General features: G+C 41.7%; 1 protein-coding gene across 2 annotated transcripts in view; it reads right to left on the reverse strand.

The window, feature by feature from the left end:
- The window catches only part of syngr2b (synaptogyrin 2b), a 69,265-nt gene that overhangs the window by 10,718 nt on the left and 36,460 nt on the right, over window positions 1–22,087 (reverse strand). Inside the window, exons 1-4 of one of the 2 annotated variants that reach the window (XM_072558739.1) lie at window positions 19,329–19,433; window positions 19,138–19,243; window positions 8,266–8,503; window positions 609–745 (exon numbers count right to left, since the gene is read on the reverse strand). In XM_072558739.1, coding sequence (XP_072414840.1) covers window positions 609–745; window positions 8,266–8,503; window positions 19,138–19,236 — 474 coding nt within the window. In that variant the 5' untranslated portion in view covers window positions 19,237–19,243; window positions 19,329–19,433. Of the gene's footprint in view, window positions 1–608; window positions 746–8,265; window positions 8,504–19,137; window positions 19,244–19,328; window positions 19,434–22,087 lie in introns of those variants that run through there. The other variant, XM_072558740.1, reaches the window with a different exon arrangement.

Consider the following 22,087-nt stretch of genomic DNA (forward strand, 5'->3'; position numbering starts at 1 on the left):
CACTCACACTAACCCCATTTCCCTGCACTTGGCCCATACCCTTCTCCACCTTTCCTATCACGTATTTGCCCAATTGTTAATGTACCCACCTCAACCACTTCCATATGTGTACCATCCTGTGGGGAGAAAGTAGTTGCCCCACAGGTTCCCTTTTATTCTTTCCATGCTCACCTTAAACTGATGCCCTCAAGTTTTAGACTGATGCCCCCCCACCTTTCTCTTCCCCTGAAGAACTGCAAAAATATTTACACAAACCTTATCCTGGGGAGGAGGGAAGAATCCCAAAGGATGTGGTACATTGGTGTTAAAATAGTCTCTACATGTCTATTTCAATAGAGTCATACATAGCGTGGAAACAGACCAGTCAGTCCAACTTGTCCATACTGACAAGATATCCCAACTTAATCTAGTCCCACCTGCCAGCACTTGGCCCGTATCCCTCTAAACCCTTCTTACTCATATCCATGCAGATGCCTTTTAAATGCTCTAATTGTACCAGCCTCCACCACTTCCTCTGGCAGCTCATTCCATACATGTGCCATCCTGTGTGAAAACATTGCCCCTTAGGTATAGATGAAGAAAACCGAAGAACAAGCTCTCGTACTTACCCAGCTGAAAATGGAGAAAAATGTAAAGGCGATGGCAGCCCGTGCACTATCCGCACCTACATCTGGGGTAATAGTTGTTGACACCCATTGATTGGTGAGGAAACAAAAGCCAATAAACCACAGGAAGGTCCAGCAGCCTGTGAGGACAACAGCACAAACAGGTCAACTTATTAGCAATTACTCACAAACCAGCACCAGTGCAGGCATTAAACAGACAACGACCTATGTTATTACACATACTGGAGATTGGTGCAAAAGAAAAATTTAAATTGAACTGTGGTCAACAATAGACCTCTTACTCCGATACATGCAATGTAATTAGGGGTTCACACCTTGCTTTGACTTTTTTCTCCAAAACAACAGCACTTTTAAAAGGGAGGGAACAGATAAAGGCAGCACCACAGACACACACAGTTACTGCTTTTGCTGTTAAATTCATGTATCGCTGGACATTAGCGTGCATCTGGGAAAGTTAACAAACGGTGAAATTCACAACGGATTTTGAAGGGACCTGCTTGGAGAGGTCTCGTCACAGAAACAAATAAGTGCACAGTTTTAAGTGAGGCCTTACAGAAAGTTTGCAGTAGAGTGGGTGCTTTCTTGATTATGTTTTGAGATATGCTTCGTGATTAAACTTAATACTTTATGGCTTATATTTTGAAGTTACTCTGGAGCAGTGTTTTGTAGAGGAATAAGACGGTGCTAATCTCTGGGTCTGCAGATTGTAAGAAGCAAAAAAAAAAAAAAAATGGCCCCTAGCAGAATCAAATGCTCTTCTTGTCAGACATGGGAGATCAGGGAGAGTTTGTGGGTTACTAAGGATTATATCTGTAGTAAATGCCATTGGTTGTGAATCCTAATCAGAACGACTGGATCAGTTAGAGGCAATGGAGGAATTTACAAGAGCAAAGAGTGAGAGGGAAGGCAGTTATAGGAAGGAAAAGAGATGCAGATACAGCTACATAGATGGGTCAACTCAGAGATAGGCAGGTAGTGCAGGAATCTTCTGTGGCTAACCAGATTTCGAACAAGCATGTGGTTTTGGAAAATGTAGGGGGTTGATGGATTCTCAGGGGAATGTAGCATGAACAGCCAAGTTTCTGGCATGGAGACTGGCTCTAATGCAATGAGGGGTGCGTCAGGTTCTAAGTGATCAATTGCAATAGGGACTCTCTAGTCAGAGGCAAAGACAAAGACAGACATTTCTGTGGCCAGTGACAAAGCAGAATGGTGTGTTACTTCCCTGGTGCCAGGATCAAGGATGTCTCAGAGAGGGTGCAGAGTGTTCTCAAGGGTGAGAGGGCCCAGCAGGAGGTCATTGTACACATTAGAACCAACGACATAGGAAAAGGAAAAGGATGAGATTCTGAAGGGAGATCACAGAGTTAGGCTGGAATTTTTTTTAAAAAACAGGAGATCCTAGAGAGTAGTAATATCTGGATTACTCCCAATGTTGCAAGCTAGAGTGTGTAGGAAAGGAGGATAAAGCAGATGACTGCTTAGCTGAGGAGCTGGTGTATGGGAGAAGGATTCACATTTTTGGATGATTGGAATCTCTTCTGGAGAAGTGGCCTGTACAAGAACAACAGATTGCACCTGAATTGGAAGGGGACCAATACACTGGCAGGGAGATTGGCTGGAGCTGATCGGGAGGATTTTAAACTAGTAAGGAGCAGGAGTGGGGCCCAGAGAGATGTGGAGGAAAGAGATCAAACTGAGACTGGTACCGTTGAGAACAGAAGTGAAACAAAACAAAAAACAAAAACAAAACAGGGCAGGCAGAGAACAAGGTAGGACCAATAAATTGAACTGCATTTATTTCAATGCAAGGGGCCTAATTGGGAAAGCAGATGAACTCAGGACATCCTTACGAACATGGAACTGGGATATCATAGCAATTACAGAAACATGTCTCAGGGATGGGCAGGACTGGCAGCTTAACATTCCAGGATACAAATGCTACAGGAAGGAAGAGAGGGAGGCAAGAGGGGGAGTGGAGTTTTTGATAAGGGATAGCATTACAGCTGTGCTGAGGGAGGATATTCCCAGAAATACATCCAGGGAAGTTATTTGGGTGGAACTGAGAAATAAGAAAGGGATGATCACCTTACTGGGATTGTAATAGACCCCTAATAGTCAGCAGGAAATTGAGAAACATTTGTAAGGAGATCCCAGTTATCTGTAAAAATAATTAGGGTGGTTATGGCAGGGGATTTTAAAACATAGCCTGGGACTGCCAGAGTGTTCGGGTTTAAGATGCAGAGGAATTTGTTAATCAAGTACAAGAAAATTTTCTGATTCAATATGTGGATGTACCTACTAGAGAAGGTGCAAAACCTGACCTACTCGTGGGAAATAAGGCAGGGAAGGTGACTGAGGTGTCAGTGGGGGAGCACTATGGGGCCAGCGACCATAATTTTATTAGTTTAAAATAGTGATGGAAAAGGTTAGACCAGTTCTAAAAGTTGAAGTTCAAATTGGAGAAAGTTTTTGCTTATACCATCAAAATTAGCCTATCAAAAGTTGGTTGGGGGCAGATGTTTGTGGGTAAAGAAACAGCTGGAAAATGGGAAGCCTTCAGAAATGAGATAATGAGAATCCAGAGACAGTATAATCCTGTCAGGGTGAAAGGAAAGGCTGGTAGGTATAGGGAATGTTCCTGATGAAGGGCTTTTGCCCAAAACGTCGATTTTGAAGCTACTTGGATGCTACCTGAACTGCTGTGCTCTTCCAGCACCACTAATCCAGAATAGGGAATGTTGGGTGACTAAAGAAATTGAGGGTTTGGTTAAGAAAAAGAAGGAAGCATATGTCAGGTATAGACAGGATAGATCGAGTGAATCCCGAGAAGAGTATAAGGAAGTAGGAGTATACTTAAGAGGGAAATCAGGAGGGTAAAAAAAATGGCCATAAGATAGTTTTGGCAAATAGAGTTAATGAGAATACAAAGGGTTTTCACAAATCTATTAAGGGCAAAAGGGCAACAAGGGAGAGAATAAGGCCCCTCAAAGATCAGCAAGGCGGCCTTTGTGTGGAGCTGGGGGAGATACTAAACAAATACTTTGCATCAATGTTTACTGTGGAGAAGGACATCGAAGATATAGAATGTAGGGAAATAGATGGTGACATCTTGAAAAATATCCATATTACAGAGGAGAAAGTGCAGGATGTCTTGCAACATATAAAAAGTGGATAAATCCCCAGGACCTGATCAGGTGTACCATAGAACTCTGTGGCAAGCTAGGGAAATGATTGCCGGGCCCCTTGTGGGGATATTTGTATCATTGATAGTCACAGGTGAGGCGCCAGAAGTCTGGAGTTTGGCAAACGTGGTGCCACTATTTAAGAAAGATGGTAAGGACAAGCTAGGGAACTATAGACCGTTGATAGTGGGCAAGTTGTTGGAGGGAATCCTGAGGGACAGGATAGGATGTACACGTATTTGGAAAGGCAAGGACTTATTAGGGATAGTCAACATGGCTTTGTGCATGGGAAATCATGTCTCACAAACTTGACTGAGTCTTTTGAGGAAGTAACAAAGAAGATTGAGGAGGGCAGACCAATGGATGTGATCTATATGGACTTTAGTAAGGCATTCGACAAGGTTCCCCACGGGAGACTGGTTAGATCTCATGGAATACAAGTAGTCACCATTTGGATACAAAACTGGCTCAAAAGACAGGGTGGTGGAGGAGGATTTTTTTTCAGATTGAAGGCCTGTAACCAGTGGAGCGCCACAAGGATCGGTGCTGGTTCCACTACTTTTTATATAAATGATTTGGATGTGAGAAAAAAGAAAAAAAAGGTATAGTTAATAAGTTTGCAGATGACACCAAAATTGGAGGTGTAGTGGACAGGAAAGAAAGTTACCTCAGATTACAATGGAATCTTGATCAGATGGACCAATGGGCCGAGAAGTGACAGATGCAGTTTAATTCAGATAAATGCGAAATGCTGCATATTGGGAAAGCAATTATACACTTAATGGTAAGGTCCTAGGGAGTGTTGCCGAACAAAGAGACCTTGGAGTGCAGGTTCATAGCTCCTTGAAATTAGAGTTGCAGGTGGATAGGATAGTGAAGGCATTGGGTAGGCTTCCTTTATTGGTCAGAGCATGGAGTACTGGAATTGGGAGGTGATGTTGCAGCTGTACAGGACATTGGTTAGGCTACTGTTGGAATATTGCGTGCAATTCTGGTCTCCTTCCTATTGGAAAGATGTTGTGAAACTTGAAAGGGTTCAGAAAAGATTTACAAGGATGTTGCCAGGGTTGGAGGATTTGAGCTATAGGGCGAGGTTGAATAGGCTGGGGGCGTTTTCCTTGGAGCGGAGGTGGAGGGGTCACTTTATAGAGGTTTTAAAAAAACCATGAGGGGCATGGATAGGATAAGTAAACAAAGTCTATTTTGTTTGGGGGGGAGGGGGGGTCCAGAGCTAGAGGGCAGAGGTTTAGGGTGAGAGGGGAAAGATAAGAGACACCTAAAAAGGGGCAACTTTTTCCATAGAGGGTGGTAAGTGTATGGAATGAGCTTCCAGAGGAAGTGGTGGAGGCTGGTACAATTGCAACAATTACAAGTTATCTGGATGGGTATATGAATAGGAAGGATGTAAAAGGATATGGGCCAGGTGTGGGCAGGTGGGACTAGATTGGGTTGGGATATCTGGTCAGCATGGAGGACTTGGACCCAAGGGTCTGTTTCCATGCTGTATATCTCTGACTATGACAAGTGGTAAAGCTACCTGCTGCAGAACGCCTCACCTCAAATTCAATAAGGGAAGTGTAATTCACAGCAGCAGATGGCAGCAAGACTATGAAGTGTGTGTGAGAGAATTGGTGACGTACACAAGGCAACAGCAGGAACAGGATGGAGTGTTTTGTGGGATTGGCCAGAGGTAGGATCAGTGCTTGCTGACTGCAGGAACGGCTGGGTCTGTGACCTGCAAGTCTAAGGAGGGGCTGCTGAAGCTGCATCAGGTCTTGGTGAGGCTGTGCTGAAGCACAGAGTTCAGCGTTGCTTAGAGGAATGGTAGGTTTATTGGAGCAAGGTCAGTGGTACGAGACTGATTCAGATGCTGAGGGAGACAAGCTATAGGAAAGACTGTTTATATGGAAAAAAAATTTGAAGGATTGGCAGGGGAGGATAGCTAGGGTATGATCTCTTCTTTAAAAAAAAAGTGTTTCACTGATCCAGCAAAAGTGGATTTAAGACTATTCATTAGGACCCAGAATTAAGGAAATAAACATTATTATAAAAGAAATAATTGGTAAATCCACTTCCAGCAAGTGGAGGATTATGAGCAGGAAGGTAGATTTTTCAAAAAAATCCAAATCTCAAGAACAGTATAGGTGAGATGGACTGACCGTCTTTTGCTCTCACCCAGATCATGATATTAATATTTGGTTTGATTTCCGTGCAATGTCATGCAGCAAATGACTGAAAACAAAAAAACGCATGTAACTAGTTGGTAACTAACCTCATTACTTCAAGATCACAGTCAAGCAAAGCTCAAAGAGTCAGACCTGGGACATCCTAGACTCTGATACAAAACTGCATGAGGTTTACATTCAGGAAGCAATGTTTGAAATTTATTTTATTTATAAATTTTGTGAAGGGTTGTGACAAATAAGCCATGAGAAACAGCTGACTTAAGATGCATCAAGCATCAACAAGGAGCCTCCCTGCAGCACAATTGTACGACTAGGAGTCAGAGTTTTGCAGTGATAGATTTGCAAGCCACTCTTGACCACTTTTTTTGTTTTGGGTAGAGGGATGTGGCTGGGGGGACAAAAAAAAAATCAAGCTCCTACTACCAGATTCAGTAGGTCAGGTTCAGAGCTGCTAGTCAACTACATTAAATGGCAGATATTGGGAAGGTGGTGAAGTTGTGGTTATGTCACTGGACTAGTAAAGTTCTGGAGCCATGGATGCAAATCCCATCGTGATAGATGGTGAGATCCGAATTAAATTTTTTTTTAAAATCTGAATTTTAAAATAAAAACACTTGATTCTTTGAGAATCAGAATCCCGACAGTGTGGAAGCAGGCCATTTGGCCCATTGAGTCCACACCAACCTTCCAAAAGTGTATCCCACCCAGATGCAACCCCATCCCTGAAACCCTGCATTGCCCATGGCTAATCCACTTAACCTGCACATCTTTTGTAAAAATACATCTGGTTCACAATAAGGAAATCTGCTGTCCTTACTGGTCTGCTATGGACTCCTGACCCACAGTAATATGGTTGATTCCTAACTGTCCTCTGGACATTAAATGACTTTAGCCAGCAACACCCAAGTCAAACTTTTTTTGTTAAATTATACTTTAAAAGCAGGTGAAAAAAGTAAATCAAATAACAGGTTCTGCCAATTATTAAACTTTCAAGCCAAGAACTGTAAATAACAAAAAAAAAAGAGGTCAAGAGATGATAGGTAAGAAGATAGTTACAAAAATTTGTTGCAGAGGTTCAGTAGCATGGCTGGAAGTATTAGTCATTGGAGACAATGGTAGAATAACTGCCCAGAGAGACAGTGTATCACAACATAACCATTCCAGCATAAACATTAAATCCACCATAGGGGGAAAAGAGGAAGAACAGCACTTCATACAATGCAAATAACTAAGTCAAGCAATAAGTATTACAAAAATCTTCTACACCAACAAAAAAAAATTTAAAAAGACAGATTGCCTGTGAAATACCACCACCCAGAAGACCGTTGCATAATGGATTCACACCAGACCCAAAAGCCGTTAACTCAAGCTCTCTCCGTAGATATTGCCAGACCTGCAGAGTTCCTCTTGCAGTCATGTGGTTACTTCAGATATCCAGCATCCTCGGTATTTTGCTTTTTACTAGCATTGTTGATTTTCTCTCAAAGGATACAAGCTGTCGTGTACAGCACCACAGCCTGAACAAAATCAGTTGCACAACCAGGGAAGAAACAGGTTGGACCAAAGAGTCTGTTCCCATGCTGTACATCTCTATGACTCTATGATGCAGAAAGCTGCAATGCAAAAGGGACTTGGGGATACTTATGCACAAAACACAAAGCTAGCACACAAAGGAGCAGGTGGTCGGAAAGCTAATGGAACGTTGATCCTTGTTTCAAGGGAGGTGGCATATAAGTGTTAGGGAGTCATTCTGCAAATGTACAAGGTGTTAGCAGGACCACATCCAGAGTATTGTGTGCAACTTTGGACCCCTAAGTGCAAAAGGAACGATATTATTTCAATGGAGGTGTTCAAAAAAAGTTTACCGGGATGACCTCTAATGTGAAGAATTGCATTACAAGCAAAGGTTGAACATATTGGGACTATTCATTGGAGTGAAGAAGAATGAGGGGTGATCTCTTTGAAAGATAGGATTGTTAAGGGGCTTGAAGGGCTTATGCTGGGAGAGGATACTTCCCCTCATGGGAGAGTCTAGGACCAGAGAAAAATAAAGGAGTGTCAATTTAAGACTGAGATAAGGAGGACTTTCAGGGTTGAGTATCTTAGAATCCTCGTCACTGAGTTTGGGGCAGAGTCCTTGTATAGTGAAGGCTTTTGACAGATTCCTGATGGGGCGAAAGTGAGGACTGCAGATGCTGGAGATCAGAGTCACAAAGCAGGTCAGGCAGCATTTATTTTAAATTTAGATTAAAAAAAATAACTTTCTACCTGAAATTCCAAGGTCAGCCATAACGATGTGCTTGCGTTGGTCAGCATTGCTGATCTGAGGAAAGTAGACATCAAGACCAAAGAAGACTATACAAATGAGAAATGCAATCACTCCAATTCCTACACCATAGTGACAAGCATCCACATTCTGATTGAAGATACATTTCAGCTGTGAAGTTTCATGTGAATTTATGTAACCCTCACTTGTGATGCAGCCAAATACAATTATTGAAAAGACCTGAAAGAAAGCAAAAAAGAAAATCCAAAATTATTGTGCTGTGCCTTTCTTTTACATATAACTATAATGGCTGCAAGATGTCCTAAAGAATTTAAAGACAACATACAAGACCCATAATACCATATACTTGTGGAAATGTGACCACTCCACTCTTGCAGCTACAAAACTGAATGCCATATCTAAAAATGGACACGTCTCACAACCAATCACAACAGAATTCACAAGGACTCTTGCTGCTTGATAAATTTCAGGGCTTCTAAAAAAGGTTTTGTTCTGAAGCAAATTGCATTTGCACAGATTCCACTGGATCCCAAGTCAGTATCTGGGCAAGGGCAGCAGTGGGCACTTCTGAGTACCAAGTTTACTAGCGGTGGCAGGCTTGCACACTAGCACTGCACTCCCCATTCTCAATGTGCTGTGCAGCTCTCTGACAAATAACTTACTTAATTTATAAATTTTGAGAAGGGTATTGACAATTAAGCCACGAGAAACTGCTGACTTAAGGTGCATCAAGCATCAACGAGGAGCCTCCCTGCAGCACAACTGTACGACTAGGAGTCGGAGATGTCCTAAAGAATTTAAATACAAAACTGCTAATTCAGATCAGGTGGTCTATGCAAGAATTTTAGATTTTTAAGCTGTGTAGCATACCCACCTTAAATCCATTTAAAACTTTTAAAAAGTGTAACCTTGCTTTTACATAAAATTCACAATAAAATAAGTCATTTCTGGGAAAAATCCAAAGATGGGTCTTTTGTTGCTTCTGACTGTCACACAATGCCATCAGCTTGATAAAAGCACATCAGTAGGGAGGTGGAGAGAGTGGACCAGCAGCACCTCCTTGATAATATCAATGATTGGAAAGCCAAGCTGCAGCGGTTACTTAATTTAGTGTGTGAAGGACGATCTCTGCAGGGTTGCTGGAAACTGGATTCTAAGTCACCAACAGGTTTCTACTTAAACAAAATTAAAAAACAAAGGGAGAACACAGTACTGAAGAGTCAGAGCACGGAAACAGACTTTTCCATTCAGACTCATCCATTCCGACCAGACATCCCAAACTGACATGTTCCATTTGCCAGCATTTGGCCTATATCCCTCCAATCCCTTCCTATTCATATACCCACCCAGATCCTTTTAAATGTTGTAATTGTACCAGCCTCCACCACTTCCTCTGGCAGCTCACTCCAATCATGTATCACCCTCTGCGTGAAAATGTTGCCCCTTAAGTCTCTTTTTAAAAATCTTTCCCTGCTCACCTTAAACCTTCAGTGTGGGGAGTCCAAAACTAGAAAAAAAAAAGACCTTGGCTATTCATCATATCCATGCCCCTCGTGATTTTATAAACTTCTGTAAAGGTCACTCCTTAGCCTCCAGGGAAAGGCTGCAGCCTATTCAGCTTCCCCATAACTTGGGCTAAAATAACTTGAATATGACGTTTTTCTTAAAATAAACTGACTTGAGAATATATCACATTCATGCAGGAAAATCTCTTTTCCAAACCTGTGACATGGATAGCTTGTTGTTATAAATCACATGAAACAAGTCTGAATCATTGGACAGCACTAATATTTTAATTTAATAAACATTAATATTCTATTAGAATCAACCACAGTTCACAATAAGACTTCAAAGTTCTCATAACGCAAGATCAGCATGCTTCAAGTTTGAGACAGTATTGTGCATTTTAATTGGGGCAGACGACATTACTGAATCTGATGGTTCAAACAGCATCTACCAGCTTTTCCCACATCTATGGTATTATCCAAAACCCCTAAAGCCTACAGCCTTTATTCACTGAGCAATTACTCAGCGAGTAAACTCTTGGTCAGATCAACAATCAGAGCTCAATGTTTCAAAAAGGTCATGGGGTCTTAGTTTTATGTTTGCATCCAACTTGTTTTTCCACTGAAACAGCAAGCTGCCAAATCTGGCTGGAGTTATTCCCTGCCTGTTTCATCACATGATTTCTCACCAACTGCAAGATCCAGTCATATAAAAATTTTTGTAATATCTCACAGAATTATAGATCAAGAGAAATTGAAAATAAAGCGCTGGCGATGTTTCTCCTGGTTGACTTGCAACTATGCTCTAGGCATTAATCGTTAATTTTTGAAGAATCCAAAACAACTTTGAATTGTTGGCAACCCTGACAAACTTAGGTTTGAATTTGAAAACTAGACACTCCACATGACATTTCCCTGTGTTTGTTTACACAGCACTGGCAACACTTTCTCAATGACTGTTTATTCATCAAGAAACACACGATGCTTGCATTCCAATAACGTTGAATATGGACTATTTATAACATTTTCCCAGAGATGGAGACTGGAGTCTTGACTGAATTTCTAATAAATCTATAAGGCCTTGTTAAAGTCCAGATGATAGACTGGTTAGTAAGGTTGGATCACAGGACTATATTTTAGAAATTATGACCCAAGGTGAGCTAGCCAATTGAATACAAAAATTGGCTTGACAGTAGGAGACAGATGATGGTGGTGGTAGAGAGCTGTTCAGTCTAGAGGCCTGTAACCAGCAGTGTGCCACAAGAATCGGTGCTAGGACCACTATTGTTAGTCATTTATACAATTTAACTTGCAGATGACACCAAAATTGGTGGTGTAGTGGACAATTAAGGAGGTTATCTTCAAGTACAATGGGATCTAGAGCAACTGGGCTAAGGAGTGACAGATGGAGTTTTACCCAGCTAAATGTGAGGTGTTGCATTTTGGCAAGATAAACCAAGGAAGGACTTGCACAATTAATTGTAGAGCCCTAGAGAATGTGGTCAAACAAACAGACCTAGGGGTGCAGGTACACACTTCCTTAACAATGGCATCACAGGTAGACAGGGTGGTGAAGGTGGTATTTGGCACACTTGCCTTCAGTCACTGCATTGAGTACAGGAGTTGGGACATCATGTTATAGCTGTACAAGACATTGTTAAAGCTACATTTGGAGTACTGCATACAATTCTGATCACCATGCTATAGGAAGGATGTTATTAAACTGGAAAGGGTGCAGAAAAAGACTTACAAGGATATTACAGAACTGGAAGGCTTGAATTGTAATGAGGTGCTATGACTTTTTCCCTGGAGCATAGGAGGCTGGGAGGGTGACTGTATAAGAAGTTTATAAAATCATAAAAGGAGCACAGAAAAAGATGACTAGCCAAGGTCTTTCCCTGAAGGTAGGAGTCCAAAACTAGAGGGCATAGGTTGAAGGTGAGAGGGGAAAGATTTAAAAAGGGACCTGAAGGGCAACTTTTCAAAAATGCAGAGGATGGTGGGTGTACAGAGTGAGCTGCCAGAGAAGTGGTAAAGGCAGGGTCAATTGTAACATTAAAAAAAGGCATTTGGATGGGTATATGAATAGGAAGGGTTTGGCGGGATATGGGTCAGGTGCTGGCAGGTGGGACTTGATTGGGTTGGGATATCTGGTTGGCATGAATGGGTTGGACTGAAGGGCTTGTTTCCATGCTGTACATCTCTATGACTAAGTTATACTAGACACTGGTGAGACCACATCAGGAGGCTGTGTACAGTACTGGTTACCTTAAAGAAGGGATGTAAATACATTGAAGCAATTCAGAAGATTTACCAGAGTAATACCTAGTCAAGGGAGGCACGAGTAGGATAGGCTGGACAGGCAGGGCTTGTACTCACAGCAGTTTCAAAGTGCAGAGGCAGCCAGGATGGAGGGGTGCTGGCAAAGGAGAGGATGGAGAGGATACTTACTCTTACAGACAAATCTAAAACAAATGGTCATCATTTAAAAATAAGGGATCGCCCACTTAAACCAGATTAGAGATGGGTCTTCTCTCTCAAAAGGGTTGAAACCCCTTTGGGATTCCACTTCCACCAACTTCTTAAAGAGAATTGATTATTTTTAAAAGGCAAAAGGCAGAAGTTAATTGTAAGCAAGGGGCGAAAGGTTATGGGGGTGGACGAGCATATGGAATGGAGTTTATAATCAGATCTTAGTAAACGGTGGAGAGGCCGAATAGCTGATGACTCCTTGCTCACATGTGGCACCAGAAAGAGTGGACTCTACAGGGTGGGAGGCTGAGCATCGGTGCCTGCATTGGACCCTGAATTATCAGGAATATAGCTTGCATAGCTAGCAATGAAAGCAAAGCAGGTTGTGCTGGCCAAATTAGAACAGGTGACCTGAAGCCAAACGCAAACCTTGTCTCTGTTGTATTGCTCTTGCTTCCAGATCAAAAGGTTGCGAGCTCAAGCTTCAATTTAGAGACGCAAGCATATAATCCCAGCTAATGTTTCCAGAGCAGTATTGAGACAGCACAGCACTGTCTGATCTGCAAGTCTCTTCGACAAGAGACCAAATGGAAGCTCACGTTTCCTTCTCACCTGGGCACTGTAGCTCCCAAACCAACATTTCAAACCAGCCCAAGCTGTTCCTGCTATGTCCTCATTGACAACCAGGTCTCCTTGCATCACACCAGAGACCATACATCAAGAGTACAGCATTGGAAGTGTGGAAATCATGAAAGGCTCAGGATAAATGTAAACACTTTCTTCATTTTTTACAATGGGACTTAAGAAGAGGACATTTAGTTTCTTGCCATATAGTGTAAATTAAGTTGAATTTGAGCTTATTTTTAACATTTACTTTTACTGAAGTTTATTACATACAATTTATAACCAGACACGGTTTGGAGTCTTCAATTGGAAGCATTTAAACCTCATCACCACCACTCCACACAAAAACAAACAATTTTCATTCATAGGAATCAGTCATACAGCACAGGCCCATGCCAACCAGGTTTCCCAAACTAAACTAGTCCTATTTGCCTTCATTTGGCCCATATCCCTCTAAACCTTTCCTGTTCATGCACCAGTCCAAATGTCTTTTAAAATGTTATAAATGTACCTGCATCATCAACATTTCTTCTGGCAGTTCATTCTACATACAAATCACCCTCTGTGTGAAAAGGTAGCCTCTCAGGTCCCTCTTGACTCTTCCCTCTTTCAGCTTAAAAATATGCCCCTTAGTCTTGAGCATCCCTGAGGGAAAATACTTTTGCTATTCACCTTATCTATGCCCCTCATGATTTTATGAACTGCTAGAAGGTCACCCCTCAACCTTTTATTCTCCAGTGAAAGAAATCCCAGCTTTTCCCTACAACTTAAGCCCTCCAGTCACAGTAACATTCTTATCAATCTCTTCTGAACCCTTTCCAATATAATAATATCCATCCAAAGCAGGAAAATCAGATCTGTAGACAATATCCCTCAAGAGGCATCACCACCATCCTATAGGTCCCAACGCCTATACTCAAAATGAAGGCAAGCATGCTAAACGCTGTCTTTACCACCCTATCTACCTGTGACAACTTTCAAAAAAATTATGTATCTGAAACCCTAGTCTCTAATTGACAATGCCTCCCAGTGCCCTACCATTAACTGTACAAGTCTTGCCCTTGGTCATCTTACCAAAATGCAACACCTTGCACTTATTCAAAGTTAAACTCCATTTGCCATACCTCAGCTCATTGGTCCAACTGATCAAGATCCATTTGTAATCTTAGACAACCTTCATGCCCACTATACTATCAATTTTGCCTTTTATATTCTCATTCAAGGTGTTTATATAGATGACAAAACAGTGGACCCAGCACCGATCTCTGCAGAACACCACTGGTCACAGGCCTCCAGTCCTTAAAACAAACTTCCACCCCTACCCTGTTTTCTAATGTGAAGACAATTTTGTACCCAATTGGCAAGCTCTCCTTGAATCCCATTGATCTTTTGTTATCCACCAGTCCAACATGCAGAATCTTGTCAAATGTTTTACTAAAGTCCATGCAGACACCATTCACTGCTCAGTCATCACCTATCTTCTTGGTCACATCCTCAAAACAAGTCAAGCTTCAGATACAATTTCAAATGCACAAAGCCATACTGGCTATCCCCAAGATCAGTCTCTGCCTCTCCAAATGCATATAAATTCTCCCTGAATCACCTCCAATTTAAAAAAAAAGGTGCCCACCAATGAGGTCAGACTCACTAGTCTATACTTCAAGTTTCTCCTTGCAGTTCTTAAAATGAAGGCACAACATTAGATACCCTCCAGTCCTCCAGCACCTCACCTGTGGCTGTAGATAAATATCTCTGATAGAGGCCCTGCAATTTCTTCCCTAACTTCCAAAAACAACTTGATCAGGTTCCAGGATTTATCCATTTTTAAGACTTCCAGCAGCTCCCTCTTCTGTAATGTGGACTGTTTTCAAGACATCAATATTTATGTCTAACTATCCCAGCCTCCATATCTTTCTCCAATGTAAATACTAACATGAAATACTAGTTCATTATCTCTCCATCTCGCGAGTTCCACATGTAGATGATCTTGTTGATCTTTAAGGGGCCCTATTACTCCTAAAGTGCTCTTCAAATGTAGGAATGCATCTCAAATTGCTTAGCATCAAAAGAGTGGAACACTAAAGATCAGGACAGGGTACATTTAGAGAATTCAGTTTGGAGGGCCAAAGACAAGGTTTGTTGCTTTTAAAATACATAATCAAACTATGTAGGAAGTTCCGAGGCTCAGGACCACCAGGGTTTAATGAGCAGCCAATAATGGAACAGAGGGAGCAATGGTTAAGAAGCTAGGAGTTAAATGTAAAACACTAATAGGGACATAATCAGCACAAACTAAAATGTTACATCAAGGCAGAGAACCCAGCCTTATCCTTGCTAATGAAAGGACTGGGAGTGAAAAAGGAAAGATTCAGGTAGAAACAGGAAAGGGTCAGTTCAGAACTTTGTTGTTATCATTTTACATAATTAACAAAAGACAGTTATCGTGCCCGATCGGACAGGAGCTACTGTCTATAGAAGCGACGATAAATGACACATCGGCAAGTGTTTATGTCAACGTACAGCATGACAAGCAAAAAAAAAAATCTAACTTGACACTGAAACACACACAGCGCGCGAGCGAGAGCTATCATTGCAACAAGACAGTATGTAAAATTGGTTATAACAAGAAAAAAAAAAGATGTTCCTGTTCTTAAAGCCAATGTAACTACCTCTGAGGTCCAAGCAGTTCTAACAACATTTTCCCCCAACCAGTCTTTTATAGATTTCTTTGTACAGTCTTACTCTTTTGGATTATTACTGGAAACTTTTATAAACAAAAAAGTTAGGTTAGTTTCCGTTCAAACTGAGTTTGGTTTCCATTTAGTACAGCATCACAAAGTAGTCAATTATTGAATTAACTATTGAATAGGCTACATTTTGACAATTAAAAAAAGTTCAACTTGGTTGCATCCTGTATACAAGTCAATAATATTTACCTAGGAGTGAGAGAAATGGGAGGACTGGTGGAAGGACTCAAACTTAAGGGTTGCTGTACACGGAGATACTCTGCATCATACACTTCCTCATTACAAAACAATAACTGTAATGTCATAGCCACCTTACACCTCAAACGGCTATTCAGTTATTCATCCAGAGATCACGAATAGAAGAAAGACCTAGTTGAATGAAAAAGATTCCTTTCAGTATCAGGATAAAAGGTTCCCAATTTAAGGGGAGATAGTGGTTTAGCAGGACTATCACTGGACTGTTAGCCCAGGGACCTAATTGGGACCTAATTCCAGGATTGAATCCCACCATGGCAGATGGTGGAATCTGAATTCAATAAAAATCTTAAAGACTCTAATGACCACAAATCCATTGCCGATTGCTGGAAAAAAACCCATCTGGTTCACTAATTTCTTTTAGGGAAGGAAATCCGTTATCCTTTAGCTGGTCTGGCCTATGTGTGACTCCAGACCTGCAACTATGTGGTTTACTCTTAACTGCCCTCTAGGCAATTAGGGATGGGCAATATTGCTCACTGAATCAGCAACCTCCTTTCGTAAGGATGATTTCTTTCAGAAATTACCAGATCCAGGTGGGAATGTCCCAAATGAGGGCAGCTAAACGGTCCCCATCTTTATTCACCGCCCCTCAGTCTTAACAAGCTTAATTTAAAAAAGGATTCCCATGGAACTAATTTAAACAAGGCTCAACAAAAGTGCACATTCATTAGTTACTAAAAACAGGAGAAAAAAAAAGTGTTGAGAAATAAGTCCAAGAGAAGATAAAAAATTAAAAGATAACAAATCAGTTCCTTGTTAGTTTATGAAAATTACTAGTGGGACTGTTAGCTGAGCAATCAATTTGAGATGATTGACTTTGCAGGTTAGTTCACATTTCTTTGTCCCGTTTCCCTCTTGAGCTGGCTTACTGACTAGCATTCAACAATTAAAAGCACAAAAATTTTCCTTTGCCTGCAATGCAGAAGTGACTAGTGAATGACTCTTCAATTGTGACTTTCAGAGCTCACTAGCACATAAGCACTGGCTAGTATACACCAGCACTTCAAACCACAAGCACACACAGGCTACTGTTGAAACCCCTGTCGTTGTGTATTCTTGAAAGGGGTATATGCAAAGATGTCTCCTGCCTATGTTGCCTTTACTCCCATCATGCTCACAGCCCTGAGATACTCACAGGGGATTACAATTCACTTTGGAGTGCATTTTCCCCTTAAAACTTCTGACACCTTCAAGTGTGACATTCCAGAGTTCCTCTCCAGAAAGCCACAAACTACATCCAAACGATAATTGCAGATATATCTCTTCTGAAAGTGAAAGCATGTTGTAATTAAAAGTTCAGTTGTGTCTAGAGGCACTCCAGGGCTACGATCCTTGGTCACGAAACTTATAAATCAGTAACCTTATTAAGTATAATAGTGACCAATCGCTCAAATTGCAACTGACCAAGTCATTTGAGTTTAAGTTTAGTTAAATAAGGGAACAGGCTCCAGGACTAGGTTAGGGATTTAGAAACAAACAGTCAATCAGAAACAAATCATCCATCATCACTTTGTAGCAACCGTGATACCTGAAAAAACACAAAGATAACACCCAGCTTGGTTACAGAGTAACCACTCCTTGGTTAGGAGTGACACGTTCAGGTAGAACAATTTAGACTATACTTAAAGCAAAAAAGTTGGAGTTTCATCTTGCACTCAAAACCAGGATGCAAGAAACAGACTTGAAAAGAGAGGGAGACATCTGTTTTATACAGTATGAGGGAACATGCTGATTGGTCAAAGGTGCAGCGAGGACAGGTAACCATTTAACTCAATTCTCAAACCAGGCAGGTAGACTCTGGATGGTCAGTGCAAAGCTATGGAGATGCAGCAGTAACAGGTTGTCTCTGTGGCTTTTGCTTGGAAATAAATTGAGCAAATCCTAACAAGCTACAGCCAGAACCACCTGTTTGACAAAATTTTGAAATCTGCTAAACTATAGCATGGCACCAAAGAAACAAATTATGTTCTACAAACCTACCATAAACCAGAGGCCAAAGGAAATCCTACTGAACAATGACATTCACTGCTTGGTATTTGTCCAATGTTAAGATCTGATTTTTGTTGTCACATGTACCAAGTGTTTCACATGATCTACAGGCAGATCATCAGGAAGCAGAACAAAGCACAGTGTTATACTTGCAGAGAGAAATTGTGGAGGGATCAACACTAATAGATGAGGGTTCTGTTCAACAGTCTGTTAACCAGCAGGGAAGAAAGTGGAAAAATTGGTTAATTAGGGACTGAGAAAGATCTGAAATTATATTAAACTTGAACCAGATACCCCTTTAAAAGATTAAAATTAGGTCTCAAAATGTCAGGGACAGTGGCAACATTTACAAACCAGCCTTCTAAACGTTAGCAATATCATTTTCAACTTTAACCTCTTGTAAAGAGAAGCCATGTCATTCCCGCTGTTAAACAGGTACAAACATCTCCCGACCATACTGGTAAAGGAATAGCCAAATTGAGTCACACATTCTCCCTTTCCAAAACAAAAACCAGCAAGTAAACATTAGCTGTTCGGCAATAAATGAAGCAACAGGTCTTTAGAAGGAAAACTTTCTTGATAAAGGAAACGATGTAATTGAGGTCTGTCTGTGTCAGCAGGAAGTAATGAAGTGCAAGGAGACAGAGCTGGTGCAGGGGGGCGATGTCACTCCCAGGGGGAGCACCAGCAGCCATGTTTCTGAGACATTCTGAAATCCCAATTTATCTCAGCAGTGAAACAAGGGAATAACGATGGAGGGAAATTCTTCTGAAAACCCCTGCTCTCGTGTTTCCTTTTGCCCGATGTCAAGAACCCTGCGCCTCTGCAGCGACGCCAACCCCCTTCCCCTTTTCTGCAAGCCCTCCCTCCAATGTCAGAGCAGGATAGTACTTTCCTGATTGTAAAGCCAGCTCCTAAGACTTGTAACTCCTCCAGTACCAGCCGATGCGGAAGTGGTTGGAGATAGTTTGGGGGGAGGGTGGAAACACGGAGGTAGATTGCAACGTAAAGCAAACAATTTCGCAAAGCAAAACTAACTGACCCACCACCCCCCCACATTTCTCCTCCAGAACTGCGAATGGGGGGAGGTTTGCAAAGCTGGGATTTTAAGCTTCAGATCCCTCTACCTTTTTCCTGACTTTGTAGTTTCCGAAATTGACAAATAGGCAGGGGCTGGGGAAAAAGTCGGGAAGTTTTCAAAAAATGTACTCCACACCCCAGACTGCAAACACCGACAACACACACACGTCCAACTCACCCAGCTCACTACCCGGGTGATAGTCTGAGGCTGCTTCAGAAAGTTCTCTAAGTCAAACGCTCCTCCTGCTTTAGCCGCGCCATAGACGTTTCCTTCCATCTCGATACTGTAAGGAGAGGAAAAAAAAAAGTAGCTTACTTGCTTCCCCCCCCACGTTACGTTCGTTTCTTTTTAAGGGGAGAAACTGGTACCTCGTTGCGAAGGGGAGTGGGGTGCGTGTATAAGCAGTTCCCGGATCACACTGAACACTTCCCAAGACACGTCAGTACGTTGAGAGAGAGAAAGGGGGTTGGATCATCATGTGATAGCACCTGAACAGTCAATAACAAGAAGGCTGGGCTGACCATAACCAGTAGAAGTTGCAGAGAATGTAGTCAATATGGTCTAACGTTGAACCTCATTTCAAATACTAATTTCCTTGTATTTAATGTGTATAGTGTTAGATTCTTTTTTGTATTTTTACACATCTCTTGCTCAATCCTAATTGACGTTGATTTTCCCATATTTTGCTTCAAATTCTCAAATATTTTGACCAGTTTTGTATTTGAAACGCCCCACTGTTTCCTCACGTCTTTTTTTTTATTCGTTCATAGGACGTGGGCATCGCTGGCTGAGCCAGCATTTTTTCTTGTCCCCAGTTACGCCTCAGAAAGTGCCTTCTTGAACCACTGCAGTCCATGTGCTGTAGGTAAACACACAATGATGTGAAGAAGGAAATGCCAGGATTTTGACCACCGACGCTGAAGGAACATTGTTGCATTTCTAAGTCAGGACGGTGAGTGTCTTCAGTAGGGAACCTGCCGGAAGTTATAAGGCCATAAGAAATAGGAGCAGGAGTAGATCATTCAACCCTTGGACACTACTGGAATATTGTGTGCAATTCTAGTCTCCTTCCTGTCAGAAGGATGTTGTGAAACTTGAAAGGTTTTAGAAAAGATCTGCAAGGATGTTGCCAGGGTTGGAGGATTTGAGCTACAGGGAGAAGCTGAATAGGCTGGGGCTGTTTTCCCTGGAACATCAGAGGCTGAGGGGTGACCTTATAGAGGTTTATAAAATCATGACGGGAACAGAGAGGATAAATAGACAAGGCATATTCCCCAGGATGGGGAAGTCCAGAACTAGAGGGCATAGGTTTAGGGTGAGAGGGGAAAGATATGAAAGGGACCTAAAGGGCAACTTTTTCACACAGAGGGTGGTGAGTGTATGGAATGAGCTGCCAGAGGAAATGGTGGAGGCTGGTACAGTTACAGCATTTAAAAGGCATTTGCATAGTTATATGAATAGGAAGGGTTTAGAGGGATATGGGACTAGAATAGGTTAGGATATCTGGTCAGCAAGGATGAGTTGGACTGAACGGTCTGTTTCCGTGCTGTACATCTCTGACTCTGTGACTGCAACGCTGCTCAATAAGATCATGGCTGACCTGACAGTCCTCATGTATACTTTCCTGCCCTTTTCCTGTAACCCTTATTCCCTGACTGTTCAAGAATCTATCTCAGCCTTAGATAAGCAAAATGACTCAGAATCCTACAGCCTTGTGTAATAAGGAGTTCTAAACTCTCACAATTCTTTAAGCGAGGAAATCCATCCTTATCTCTTAAACTGGTGCCCCTTTGTTTTGAGTCCTCTGATCCTAGACTCTCCCATGTGAGAAACCGTCCTCTCAGCATTTACCCTGTCAAGCCCCTTAAGAACCTTATGTTTGAATGAGATCACCTCTCATTCTTCTAAATTCCAGTGAACAGAGCCCCAACCTGTTCAACCTCTGCTCATAGCAGAGTCCTTCCATACTGGGAATCTTCCTAGTGAACCACTGAAATAATATCTTTCCTTAAATAAGGGGACCAAACTGCCCTCAGCAGTCCAGATGTGGACTTGCCAGCACCTGTAAAATTGCAGAAAGACTTCCCTACTCTTATACTCCCAACTCCCTTGAACTAAGGGCCTACATTCCATTAGCCTTCCTGATTACCTGCTGCACCTGTATGCTAGCTTTCTGTACTTTGTGCACACGTACCCCCAAGTCCTTTTGAGCCACGGCTTTCTGCAGTTTTTCTCCATTTAAATAATACTGTTCTTTTGTTCCAAAATGAACAACTTCATGTTTTCCCACTTTACAATTTACCAACTGCTAAGTCCACTTACCTAAGCTATCAATAACTCTCCGGAAACTGTATTCCTCTCACAACTTGTCTTTCCATCGATTTCTGTGTCATATGCAAATTTGGCTACAGGACATTCGATCCTTCCTCCAAGTCTTCCATATATATTGTAAACAGTTGCGGTCCCAGCACTGATCACTGTGAACCTCCACTGGTTACAGGTCACTAACCTGAAACCCCTTACCCCCACTAGCTGTTTCTAGCCCATTAGACAATTCTCTGGCCATCCCAACATACTTCCTCCAACACCACGGTCTCTTATGACTTTATCTTTTGTGAAGTTGTTGAACACCTTCTAGGAGTCCAAATACAACAGAGCTACAGATTCCTCTATCCATTCTGCTTGAGGCTTCCTCAGAAATCTCTAATAAATGAGTCAGACACTATTTTCCTTTCGTGAAGCCATGCTGACTCTGCTTTATTAGATTTTGATTTTCCAAATGTGCTGTTACTACTGCCTTAGTAACTGATGAATTTTTTTTAATAATAGTTAATTGGCCTATAGTTAACCTTTTTTTTTCTCTGTCCCTTTTGGAACAGGATGAAAAATTGGCTTTTTTCCAATTTCATCTGTTGGTACTTCTCCAGAATCCAAAGTATTTTGGACAAATTCGTTTTTGGTAGTAGTGTTCCCATGTATCTGCTTTGTCCTTTTAGATGGTCATAGTCTAGTGTTTGGAAGGTGCTCTCTAAGGACCTTTGGTGAATTTCCGCCATACGTCAGGTAGATGATACACACCGCTGCTACTGAGTCTTGGCAGTGGAGGAAGTGACTGTTTGTGGATGTG

Source organism: Chiloscyllium punctatum, chromosome 39, assembly GCF_047496795.1.
Source record: "Chiloscyllium punctatum isolate Juve2018m chromosome 39, sChiPun1.3, whole genome shotgun sequence".
Lineage (NCBI taxonomy): Eukaryota > Metazoa > Chordata > Chondrichthyes > Orectolobiformes > Hemiscylliidae > Chiloscyllium > Chiloscyllium punctatum.